Below are 13,779 nucleotides of genomic sequence, written 5' to 3' on the forward strand. Positions count from 1 at the left end.
ATAAGGAGCAGAATTAAGCCTCTTCAGCCTGCTCTATCATTCATCAAGTTCATGGCTAATCTGATTGCAATCTAAAATTCTCATTCTTGCATAACCCTCAACCTCTCAACTCTTTCCTTAACAAATATTTATCTATCGCTGCTTTAAAATTAACTAATGACTCTGCTTGCAAAGACTCATAACTCTCAAGAGAAAAAAAATCCCATAATGTGTTTTAAATGGACAATGCTTGATTTTTAAACTGTGATCCCTAGTTTTAAATTCGCCTATTAGAGAAAACCATCCTCTCTGCACCTACCCTGTCAAGTCTCTTCAGGATCTTCAAGGATTCAGTAAAATCATTTTGTAATCTTCTAAACCCAAGAAGACTAAAGCTTGCCTAGCTAATCTTTCCTTCTATCTTTCGCATTCCAGGTATTTACCTGGCAAGCCTTCTATAAACTGCTTCCATCCTTCCTGAAATAAGGTGACCATAGTTCTCCAGAGAGGTCTCAACAGTTCCCCAAATAAATGTACAGTAAGATTATTACTTTTGTATTCTATTCTCCTTGTCATAATGAAAACATTTCAGTTGTTTTCTTGTGTACACTAAACTTTTCTGATTCTTGCAAGAGCATATCCTGAACACTCCATTTCAGAGCTCTGTAATCTCTCATCATTACATAATTGCTGATGATTGCACAATGTCCAACAACATTCATGACTTCTCAGACAAAGAAGCAGTCCGTGTCCAAATGCAAAAAGGTCCGCACAATATGCAGGTTTGGGCTGACAAGTCGCAAGTAATATTTGTGCTACACAAATGCCAAGCTATATTACCAATAAGAGACAATCTAACCACCACTCCTTAACATTCAACAGTGTTACCATCACTGAACCCTCACATCATGGGAGTTATCATTGATCGTAAACTCAACTGGACACACTATGTAAACACAGTAGCTACAAATTCAGGTCAGAGGTGAGGAATACTGCGGCAAGGAACTTACCTCCTGTATCCTGAAATCCTGTCCACCCTCTATAAGGCACAAGTCAGTAGTGTAAGATGGAATACTCCCCATTTGCCTGGATGAGTGCAGCCCTAACAACACTGAAGAAACTTGACACCATCGAAAACAAAGCCTCCCACTTAATTGGCACTGCATCCACTCTCTCCACCACTGATGCTCAGTGCACACTGCTGCGACCATCTACAAGATGCACTGCAGAAATTCATCAAAGATCCTCAGACTGCATTTTCCAAACCCACAAGCACTTCTATCTAAAAGGACAAGATCAGCAGATATACGGAAACCTTCAAGTTCCCCTCCAAGCCATTCACCATCCTCACTTGGAAATATATCACCATTCTTTCATTGTTGCTAGGTCCAAATCCAGGAATTCCCTTCCCAATGGCATTGTGAGTCAACCCACAGCAGGTGGACTGCAGCGGTTCAAGAAGGCAGCTCACCACTACCTTCTAGGGTAACTAGGGTCAGACAAATACTGGCTAGCCAGCAATGCCCACACCCCACATGATTTTTTTTTAAAAGTAGGTTTTTATTCTTCCTGTCAATACAGACAATATCACAGTTGCTTCATCCTTGTTGACTCACAAACAATCCACATCTTTTTTAGCCTTATATCCTCTTTACAATTTATTTTCCTTCCAACCTTTGTGCCATCAGTAAAATTGACAAATGTATCTTCTGTTTCTTCATCCAAGTAATTTATATAAATTTTAAATGTTTGAGCACCAACCCAAAAGGCATACCATTTAGTATATCTTGCTAATCTGAAAATGACCCATTCATGCTTATTCTCAGCTTTCTGTTAGCCAGCCAATCTTTTCTCCATGCCAATATACTAACCTCTACACTATGAGCTTTTATTTGCAGTGTGATATCTTGGGTACAGTTCTGGTTGCTACACCACTAGTAAATGTTTAGATAGGGTACAGAAATGGTTTACCAGGATGTTGCCTGGTGTGGAGAATATTAGCTATGATGAGAGACTGGACAAACTTGATTTGTTTTCACTTGAACATTGGAGACTGTGAGGCAACTAATAGAAGTTTACAAAATTATGACAGGCATGGATAGAATAGATAGTGCCTTTTTCCCTGGATAGAAATGTCAATTACTAGGAGATATAGGTTTAAGATAAGAGGGAAAAGTTTAAAGGAGATGTGAGAGGCTTTTTTTTTTAAAAGTAGAGGGTACTAAGTGCCTTCAACATGCTGCCAGAGGTGGTGGTAGAAGCATTTAAGAGGCATCATGACAGATACTTAAATGGACAGGGAATAGAGGGATACAGAACGCACAGGTTTTTAATGTAGAAAGGTGTCATGTGTTGGTGCAGGCTTGGTGGGCCAAAACATCTGTTCCTGAACCATACTGTTCTTTATTCTTTTAACTAACAGCCAACCTTTCACATTTTCCAACTTCCTTGTCATCCTTTAAGATTCAGGTCCCAATCAACGTCATTGTGCCACGATGACCCTATAATAACTACCAGATTGTATTTATTTCTATTTGCACAGAGTTAATTTGTTTTATTTTGAATGCTGTATGGGTTTAGGTACAGAACCTTTGGTTTTATCCTTTTACTCTTTGTGTAACTTTACTGTATCTTCACAAATATTTCCCCTGCCCCCATTAAGTTTAAAATTCTCTCTGCTTCCACAGTTATGTCATTGGCAGGAACTCAGTCATGGTTCAGGTGGAGACAATCCCTTGGGACAGAAACAAAAAAAGAAATTGCTGGAAAAGCTCAGCAGGCCTGGCAGCATTTGTGAAGAGAAAGAACAGTCAATGTTGCGGGTCCAGTGACCCTTCCACAGAACTGAGCTGAGTTTACCCGGTACAGCTAACAGTATCTAATGACCTGGAACGCACTTCTACCACTGCAGTCTATGAGCCATGCATTCATCTCTCTCATCTGGTTGCTCTCGGCCAATCTTCACATGGCTTAGGTAATAATGCAGAGATTATGATCTTTGAGGTTCTGCAATATCTATTCAGGAATTTTTATATATATTTTCACTAAAATAACCACTAGTTGCATTGCTATATTGAATCTTAGGAAGAAGTGTTAACCACTTATCAGATACACACCAAAAAACTAGCTTCTTCTCATGTAGCAGATTAAGAAACAATCTTAAGGCTGAAAAGGTTCAAGAAAAGCAAAACTACAAAACACATTTCCTTTCTGACCTCCCGCCTTAACTCTGGCAGCGGTTTATACAGTGTAGAGACCAGACTACCAGTGTTTGAATTAACTGGTTGTTCTTTTTATAAAATTTGCAAAATTAAATTTATATGCATTTCTGGTAAGGCAGAAGAGTAGTGATAATGTTACTGGACCTGTAATCCAGAATCTCCACTTTGCAGAAAGAGGTCATTCAGCTAACCTAGTTTTCACCAAACTCCCGAAGAGCATCCTACTCAGATCCACAATCCCCGTAATCCCTAGGCACAATGGGGCAATTTAGCAAGGCCAATCCATATAACCTGTACATCTTTGTGGGAGATGAGTGGAGCACCCAGAGGCAGAAACAGAGAGAATGTACAAACTCCACACACACTCCCAAGGCTGAAATCGAAACTGGGTCACTGGCACTGAGAGGCAGCAATGCTAACCAATGAGCCACTGTGCCGCCCCAATACTCTGGGAGTAAGTTCCATTGTGGCAGATGGTAAAATTTAAATTAAAAGAAAAAAAATCTGGAATAAAAAGTTAACCAAATGGCAGTCATGTAACCATTGTTGTAAGAACCCATCTAGTTCATTAATGTTCTTTAAAGATAGAAATCTGTTATTTGGTTTGGTCTACATGCCACTCCAGACCCACAGCAAAATTTCCATTTCATACCTCAGCTCTGTCTCATCTTTTTGTGTAAATCCCCTTTTAATCCTTGATCAGCCCCACTCCTATTACAATCCTTTTACTATTGACATGCCTAAAGAACATTTTGGATTTCCTGTTTATGTTAGCTTCCAGTATCTCTTCATATTCTCTCTTAGCTTTCTTTGTTTTTGTTCAGTTCCCTTCTGAGCTTTCTATATTCAGCCTGGCTCGCAATTGATTTGAGAATTAGAACGGAATCTAAAAATAGGTCTAAGCATCCAATACATCCAATATGGAAAATGATCCAGGAGATATACATTTCTTTCTAAATTAATGAGAACTCTAGAAATTCCACTGTATTTTGGAATATAACATTAAAAAATGTTAATGATCCTTACAAAGTAGCTCATTATCATATCCAAGGATTAATTATCAAGCTGATGCACAAATGTAAACAAGAGTAGTGCTGTGTTTTGACAAATCTAAGCATCACAGAGAAAAAAATAAAACAATCTTTATAATAGTCTTCCCTCTATTTTATATGGTTGAATCTTATTTAAATGCTGACAACACCTCAGCTGGAAATCTATTTGAAGTGATATGCCACATTTATTCTCAAGGTAAAAGCTCAAACGTGCCAACTTTTGATGGCGAAATACCTAGAGTAGAAAAGCAAAGTTGTCAGCTTCACAAAGCAACCTTGTTTCTCTCCTTCACTTTTGATTAATCTGAAATTCAATCATTGTTTTCTTTTAGTCACTTAAAGTTGTTGTAAAAGATCCATATTCCATACAAAATGTGAATGGTTTACTATGGTATAATAACCACAACATTCCTCAGAAGGATATCTCATTCAAGTTCCCAGCAACATTAATGTAAGAGAAAATCACTGAAAACACTATCCATTTACTATTGATATGCCTAAAGAACATTTTGGATTTCCTGTTTATGTTAGCTTCCAGTATCTCTTCATATTCTCTCTTAGCTTTCCTTAGTTAACTGCTATTTGGTTAGCTTTTTATTCCAGATTTTTTTTTCATTGAATTTAAATTTTACCATCTGCCACGATGGAACTTAAACCCAACCCTTAAAAGGCTGGAGGGAAAGTTGGGAGAAATGCACAAGACCAGCAATGAGGAGCTTCCAACCTTCAAGAGGAAGTAGTCCCATTTTCCAAGCAAGTGTTGACTGGTGAGAAGAGATTCTTGCTGGCGAGTGGCCTACTTGCATGTATTAGCATCCTCATTACATCATCTCACCTCATTAATATGCAATTTTATTTTCATACCCACCAGAGTGAAACTCGACAGTGACAATTCCTGGCATTAAAGTCAGAGTGGTATGTCAGTACCCTCGCCTCGCAGCTTACATCTCTAGACCTCTAACAGTCACCAGCATCTAAGGATACACCTCCATGAGAAGCAACTGCACGCAGACTACCCACCTATCAAGCAGAACTTCCAAGGTTCCCTCAGTTTTTTTTTCAAATAACACCAACCATCCAGAATGGCTGCAGAGTGCCAGATCTTGAGCAGGTGCACAACCAGACTTTAAAGATGGCATCACCACCAGGGACCCACACAGGTCCCTGCAATGGAAAGTACATCTACCTGTCGTAAATGTGGGGGAATATGACAAGCAGGGTGCTGTGGAGGCTTGGAGTTAAGGTAACGAGACAGGTTTGGAAAGAAGACTTACTGAGGCTTGTGGTGCAAAACCCTCCAGGAAACTCAAACATTGGCTGATTTTTCAAGAAAATCAGTCCTATATACCTGTTCTCCCAAAGTAATGATAATGTTTGCTTTATAAAAGATACTGAACAAGTCCTGCTGCTTGATCCAGAGGGATTTAATTTATTGGATTAAGTGATTTAGCCAAGATATCCAAACAACTTGCTTTTTTTTGGTCCAGACAGGAGATAATCCTAAAAGATTATCAGATGCTCTCGCCCTATGCCATTCAATTATATTACCCAGGCTGCAATGAAAGTCTCACCCCTGTGCATCATATTGCTCTCGGTCCAAGCGTCTTTCTTCTGTTGCTTCCTCCGCTCGTGCTAATTCATCTGCCATTAGAGCTTCCTCCAGTTTTTTCCGCACTTGCTGTACTCGTTCCTCCTGTTTCCTGTAACACAGAATATGGTTTGACATTTCTTTAGAAATGGTTCATTTTCTTTTATTTGTACAGTGACTTAGCAACAGAAAAATCAATTTTAGACTGTGCAATGTGATTTAGAAAATGCACAAAGTGAAAATGTCAAGACCTGCACTGATGTTAGCACATTGTTCCTATTAGTTGAAGACCATCTTAGTTAAACAAGGCGGCATATTTTTAGGCTGAATAGCAGGAGGTTTAGAGGTGATTGGAGGAAAAAAATCTTTTCACCCAGAAGGCGGAATGCAGTGTCTGGGATAATAGAAGAGGCAAGAAACCTCTCAACCTTTAAAACATACATTGGTGAGCATGTGAAATATCATAAAATTCAAAGATATGACCCCAGTGGTGGAAAGTGGAATTACTGTAGATGGGTCATGTACACTCAAAGGGCCTCCTCTATATTGTATGATGCAAAGACTCTACTGTATTATTTGTATTCCTCAAATTTAGAGGTCAGAGAGCTGCGCGTTCCAAACAAAACATTTTGTGAATTTTGTGACAGTTCAAGATGAATGCAAGATGATAAACATTGACCACATAATTAGTTTCCAGACTTTGTTTAACATTGTTAAGCACAAAGCGAGATTCTTCAAGTTCAACATTGAGTAAAGTGTCATTGGAGTTCTGTACTTAAAGTATTTCAAAAGGATGTAGATAGATTTTTGGAATATCAAGTAGTTGAGGCCAAAGGGAACTGACATAACAGAAAGGTTGAGGCTTGGGATGGATCAGCCATGATCCTATGAATAGCAGGTTGGCTTGAGGGACCAAATGACCTATTCCTGCTTCTGTTTCTTAGAGTCATAGAAATAGAGCCTTTGGTCCAAGAGTCCATGCTGACCAAAGCCCCAAACTAAACTAGTCCCACCTGCCTGCTCCAGGCCCTTATCCCTCCAAACCTTTCCTATTCTTTCACTTACCTAAATGTATTTTAAACATTGCAATTGTACCCTCATCCAGCACTTCTGCTGAAAGTTCATTCCACACATAAACCACTGTCTTTGTAAAATATTTGCCCCTCATGTCTTATCTAAATTGTTCTTCTCTCATTTTAAAAATGTGTCCCCTAGTCTTGAAATCCCCCATTCTACGGAAAAGGCAACTACCATTAACTCTAACTATGCCCCTATTATTTTATAAACTTCTATAAAGGTCACCCTTATATCTCCTAGGATATAGTGAAAAACAAGTCACAGCCTATCCAGCCTCTCTTTATAACTCAAACCTTCCATACCTAGCAACATGCTGGTAAATCTCTTCTGAACCCTCTCTAACTTAATAATATCTTTGCTATAACTGGGTGATCAGAACTGGACACAGTATTCCAGAAGAGCCCCCACCAATGTCTCGTATAACCTCAAAACATGACTTCCTAAATCCTATATTCAAAGGACTGAGCAATGAAGGTAAGTGAGAGAAATAACCTTTTCACCACCTTGTCTTAGTGTGATGCAAACTTCAAAGAATTATGAACCCGCACCCCATGTCCCTCTGTTCGACAACACTACCCAAGGCCCTACCATTAATTGAAGAGAAAATGAGGTCTGCAGATGTGGAGATCAGAGATGGAAATGTGTTGCTGGAGAAGCGCAGCAGGTCAGGCAGCATCTAGGGAACCGACGTCCCTCCCCCAAGTCCCTCCTCCCTATCTTTTATCTTAGCCTGCTGGACAAACTTTCCTCATTCCTGAAGAAGGGCTAATGCCCGAAACGTCGATTCTCCTGTTCCCTAGATGCTGCCTGACCTGCTGCGCTTCTCCAGCAACACATTTCCATCCCTACCATTAATTGTATAAGTTTATTGTACCAAAATGCAATACCTTTGACTTATCGAGACTGAACTCCATCTGCCATTTTTTCAGCCCATTTACTCATTTGATCAAGCTCCTTTTGTAGTCTTAGAAAACTTTTTTCACTGTCTACTATCCCAGTTCTTGGGTCATCCGTGAACTTATTAACCATGCCTTTTACATTCTCATCCAAATCATTCATAAACAAAAGAGGACCCAGACTGATCCCTGTGGCACAATGCTGGTGACAGCCTCCAGTCTGAAAAGCTACCCTCCATCATGACTGTGTCTCCTGCTGTTAAGCCAAATATGTATCCAATTGCCAATCTCACCCTGAATCACGTGTGATGTAACTTTACTAATTAGAATACTCTGTGGAACCTTGTCAATGGCTTTATTAAAGTAAAGAAACAACATCATAGCTTTGCCCTCATCAATCATTTTGGTAACTTCCTCAAAAAACTCAATCAATTTGTGAGACATTATTTTCCCCACACAAACCATGCTGACTATCCCTACTCAATTTTTGTCTCTCTAAATGTCGATAAATCTTTTAAAATCATCTCCAGCAATTTAGCCACAACCAAAGTTAGACTCTCAGGTCTATAGTTCCCTGGTTTTTCCTTATAATCTTTCTTAAACAATGGTACAACAATTAGCCACCCTCCAGTTATCAGGCACCTCACCTGTAGTTATAGCTGTTGCAAATATTTTTGCAAGTGGTTTCGCAATTTCCTCCCTTAATTCCCCAACATTCTGGGCTGCATTAGATCAGGTCCCAGAGACTTATCTCCCTTTATATTCTCGAAGACCTCCCAAACTTTCTCTTCCGTAACGTGAACTGTTTTTAAAACATCGAAGTTTATTTCTCTGCATTCTCCCAACTCCATTTCTTTCTACACAATAAAAACTGACAATATTAAATTAGGTTCACTCCCACCTCCTGGGTTCAATATCCTTGCTCTTTAAAGGGCTCTGCCCTCCTTAATTACCCTCTTGTTTTTAATGTATTTGTAGAATCCCTTTGGATTATCCTTCACCTTATCTGCCAATGCGATCTCATATCCTACCTTTGCTTTCCTGATTTCTTCCTTAAGAATGCCCCTACACTCTTTATATTGACTTAGTAATTCAATTGAACCAAGATGTTTATATCTAAAATAAGGCGCTCTTTTATTGTTGGTGAGAACCACAATATCTTTATTCATTCATTGTTCCTTAATCTCACCAGCCTTACCCTTTAACTCTAACAGAAACATAATGCCTCTGAAATCTCAACTTCACACTATTGAAAGCCTCCCACTTGTCAGGCATTCTTTTACCTGCAAACAGTTTACTCCAATCAACTTTTGAAGTTTATGTTTCTTACCATTCAAATTTGCCTTATTCCAATTAAAAGCTTTAATCTTTCTTACGTTATGTTCTGTAAAAAAGCTGATAAAATGATCTCCTGATTCACCATTTGCACACCATATGGACAACATAATTTCAACATGATGTATTTGGTGTCACTAAATCTGTACTTAAACCAATAGACAATAAAGTTCCTGTACAAAGCACAGAACACACAGAAGGAAGATTTGCAATCAGCATAGATAATAGACTTTTTGAACAATTTCAATTTAATATTCTCTGCCACACAATACTTTGGGACACTTGGACTGGTATGCATGCCAGTAGACAATCACTGACATATGTTCCCCAACTGAAAGGAATAGTGGACAAGTCAGATCTCAGTGAAACCTGCCTGACAGACCCCAACTTTTACTATTGCAATTTATTTGCTGTGGTTAGTCACTGATCATGTTCATTAAAAGGATGCTGGTATGCTTAAAAAAAAACTAAAGCTTACAGAAGGGAATAAAAACAAAAATATATTGTATTATCCAATAAGAATTATTAGACATTCAAATCTGTGAAGGGCCACCTGTTCCAACTTCATAGTTCTTATTCAATTGGCACAGTTAAAAGCGAGTTGTTTTCACCAAACCTCTCTATTTACTCAATTACTTATTAGCCATTAACATTAGTTAATGTCTTTCCCTAACCGCCTTAAACAAACTGTTAACATAACTTTTTTTTTTCTTAACATGGGTAGCTTAAACAACTGTTTCACAGTTTTCTGTTTCGGAAGCTTTTCTTTTACTGACATAAAGCCACTTAAGACAGCTTTTCTTCTGTTCTAGCTGCTTTGAAGGCTGATAAACTGCACTGGTGCTTTTGTGGGCCCTTTTCCCTATGACCTTCGCTCTCTGAAATAGACCTGCACACTCCTTGACCTTCTGTACAGTTCTGTCCTTTTTCAAAAAATAAATTTGTTTCCATCTGTCTCCCTATGCCATGGGACGCGTTGTTGCTGGGCACCAACCTTTTTTTTAAATTCTCTGCTACACTTCTGTTTACTTTAGAATCCAAAGATACCGAATGATAATAGATGATGACTTTCAGCACACTAAGTAGAAAGTAACTGACCAGGGAAAACTTCTCTCTATTCCAAGATCACCCCAATAAAAGTAAAGTCAATGTTCTTTTGTCCACTAACTATCTCTCCTTCTCGCTCACCTGCAACAAGTGCTCGGGTTTCATGACCATTTGTCTCTCTCACCTCATTCTTTAGCCATTCCCTTCTTACACTGCCTTTGCGTCATGCTTTGAATAGATTTCCTTTTCTTTCTGCCTCCTCAGCCAATGATAAACTGGAGATCAGAGAAAGAAAGCCAAGCATATATCTCCAGTAATGAGCTACTTTAGTATTGACATACTCAGCTATTTTTTTCAATGCCTACCCATTTCTAACAGATGTATTCTCAGCAACTAACTGTATCTTTTAAAAAAATTAGTCACTTTTAAACTAATGCTGTTATTTTTATACCACAATATCGACAAGACTCGTAGAATAAAAATAAGATATTGCACTATAATCATGACATAGCCATAATAGTGATTAAACAGGGAAGAGGGGGCAGAAAATATCTTATAATCTTCACAGATAGCATGTAAGATGAGACGGTCACACCGTAGGGAAAACGTGCATAAACAGAAAGGGAATGGGCAATTACCAGGGTAAAAACACTCGGTGGGTAGTTCATGGTCTATCGCTCTTTGTAACAGATTTTCCATTTTGGGCTCTGCTGAGGACAGTGATTTCTCAGGAACGCAGGAACAACCAAATCCCTGCCACTACAGCTTCATGGGTAGGGGTGGGATAGAAGAAAAGTTATGATAGGAAAATATTTTATAAGCAGCAAAGTTAGACATTTCTGCCTGCAGACATGTCACCAGAATGTTACACTGCCTCCATGTTCAACACTGTCATTGAGCAGATGCAGGACATTCTGAAGGTGAAGGGTGAACGGACAGAGGTGTGATCCATGTTGGTACCAATGACCAATGTTTTCTTTAGACTGTCCAACCGTGTACAGGTGCAGCTACTCCAGTATCCCATGTGTGGCAACCTGCAGTACCATGCCAATCATGGCATTGATTTCCAGTTCCAGAAGTCATTGCCACGCATAGGCCTTGGAGCCCTATGGAGCTGGAAAGAATAGGAGTGATATAATATACTGGCATAAACTACCAGACTGAAAATAGAACTTAAACAAATGGATACTTTTTTTGGAGTGGAAAGCAGTGACGAATGTGATAAGCAAGGATCAGTGCTTGGGCCTCAGTTATTCACAATACAAAACAGGCCAATTCTGACAGTATGAGATTAGATTAGATTCCCTAGTGTGAAAATAGGCCCTTCGGCCCAACAAGTCCACACCGACCCTCCAAAGAGTAACCCACCCAGACCCATTTCCCTCTAACTAATGCACCTAGCACTATGGGCAATTTAGCATGGCCAATCCATCTGACCTGCACATCTTTGGACTGTAGGACATGCAGACACAGGGAGAACATGCAAACTCCACACAGTCACCTGAGACTGGAATCGAACCTGGCACCCTGGTGCTGTGAAGCAGCAGTGCTAACCACTGAGCCACCATGCTGCCCCAGGACAGGAACTTTCAAAAGTTGATTAGGGGAGGCTACACCCAGGGGGGATAAAGGGATAGTTAGAAAGTGAGAGGCCTTTAAAAAATGGGATAATGAGGGTTCAGAGATAGTATGTTCCTGTTAGTGTGAAGGGCAAGGTTGCTAAGTGGACAGAATGCTGGATGACTAGAGAAATTGAGGGTCTGGTCAAGAAAAAGAGGCGTGTATCAGGTAGAAACAGCTGGAATTGAGTGAATCCCTGCAGGAGTAAAAAGTAAGTAGAAGTCTACTTAAAAGGGAACTCAAGAGGGCAAAAAGGGGTCATGTGATAGCTTTGGCAAACAGAATTAAAGAGAATTCCCCAAAGAGATTCCCTAAGTAAGTTAGGGAGACAAAGGGTAATTAGGGAGTGATGTGGACATCTACGTATGAAAGCATAGGATATGGATGAGGTACTAATTGAATATTTTGCATCAGTATTTACTGTGGAGAAGGATGAGGAAACTAGGGTACTTGGGGAAATAAATAGTGACGTTTTGAAAAGAGTTCATAATATGGAAGAGGTGGTGCTGGAGGCCTTAAAACATATAAAAGGTAGATAAATTCCCAGAACCTGATCAGGTGTTTCCCAGAACCTTGTAGGAAATGAGGGAAGAGATTGCTGGACCCCTTGCTGAGATATTTGCATCAGCAGCCACGGGTGAAGTGCTGGAAGACTGGAGGTTGGATAACGTGGTGCCATTATTTAAGGAAAAGTCAGGGAATTATAGATCGGTGAGCCTGATATCAGTGGTGGCTATGTTGTTGGAGAGGTTCCTGAGGGACAGGATTTACATGTATTTGGAAAGGCAAGGACTGAAAACAGTCTCTGTGCATAGGAAATTGTGTCTCACTAACTTGATTGAGTTTTTTGAAATAATGTCAAAGTGGATTGATGAAGACAGAGTGGGAAATGTTATCTATAGGGACTTAAGCAAAGCATTTGACAAGATTCAGTATGGTAGACTGGTTAATGAGGTAGATCACATGGGATCCAGGAGAGCTAACCAATTGGATACCAAATTGGCTTGAATGTGGTGGTAGAGGGTTGCTTTTCAGATTAGAGGCCTGTGACCTGGAGTGTGCCACATAAGGATTGATGCTGGGTCCACTGCTTTTCATCATTTATACAAATGACCTGAATGTGAACATAGGAGGTATGGTTAGTAAGTTTGCAAATGACAGCAAAATAGTTAGTGTAGTGAAGGTTACTTCAGAGTCCAACAGGACCTTGCTCAAATGGGGCAAGGACTGGCAGATGGAGGTTAATTTAGATAAATGCAAGGTATTAAATTTTGGGGAGGGCATGACTTATACAGTTAATGACAGGACACGGGGAGTGTTGCCGATCAGAGATCTAGGGGTTCTAGTGCATATTTTCTTGAAAGTGGAGTCACAGGTGCGTATGTACAGTGCCTTGGTGAGACCATACCTGGAGTGCTGTGTGCAGATTTGGTCTTATCAAAGGAAGGATTTAATTGTCATAGACGGAATGCAGCAAAGGTTCACCAGATTGAGCCCTGGGACAGCAGATTTATTCTGTGAAGAGAGGTTGGGTCAACTATGCCTCTATTCCCTACTTTGAAAGAATGATTTAGATTAGATTAGATTACAGTGTGGAAACAGGCCCTTCGGCCCAACAAGTCCACACCGACCCGCCGAAGCGAAACCCACCCATACCCCTACATTTACCCCTTACCTAACACTATGGGCAATTTAGTATGGCCAATTCACCTGACCCTGCACATCTTTGGACTGTGGGAGGAAACCGGAGCACCCGGAGGAAACCCACGCAGACACGGGGAGAACGTGCAAACTCCACACAGTCAGTCGCCTGAGGCGGGAATTGAACCCGGGTCTCTGGCGCTGTGAGGCAGCAGTGCTAACCACTGTGCCACCGTGTCGCCCACTAGAGGAGATCTTATCTAATTGTGAGAGACTCTGACAGGGTTGGGCAGACCGGATGCAGAGATGATGATGTTTCGTCT

General features: G+C 40.1%; 1 protein-coding gene across 3 annotated transcripts in view; it reads right to left on the bottom strand.

The window, feature by feature from the left end:
• Positions 1–13,779, bottom strand: part of LOC122565129 (methyl-CpG-binding domain protein 2-like) — an 86,487-nt gene that overhangs the window by 16,748 nt on the left and 55,960 nt on the right. For all 3 annotated transcript variants that reach the window (XM_043720903.1, XM_043720973.1, XM_043720816.1), the window contains one exon: positions 5,824–5,952. In XM_043720903.1, the coding sequence (XP_043576838.1) occupies positions 5,824–5,952 (129 nt within the window). The remainder of the gene's footprint in view (positions 1–5,823; positions 5,953–13,779) is intronic.

Source organism: Chiloscyllium plagiosum, chromosome 1, assembly GCF_004010195.1.
Source record: "Chiloscyllium plagiosum isolate BGI_BamShark_2017 chromosome 1, ASM401019v2, whole genome shotgun sequence".
Classification (NCBI taxonomy): Eukaryota; Metazoa; Chordata; class Chondrichthyes; order Orectolobiformes; family Hemiscylliidae; genus Chiloscyllium; species Chiloscyllium plagiosum.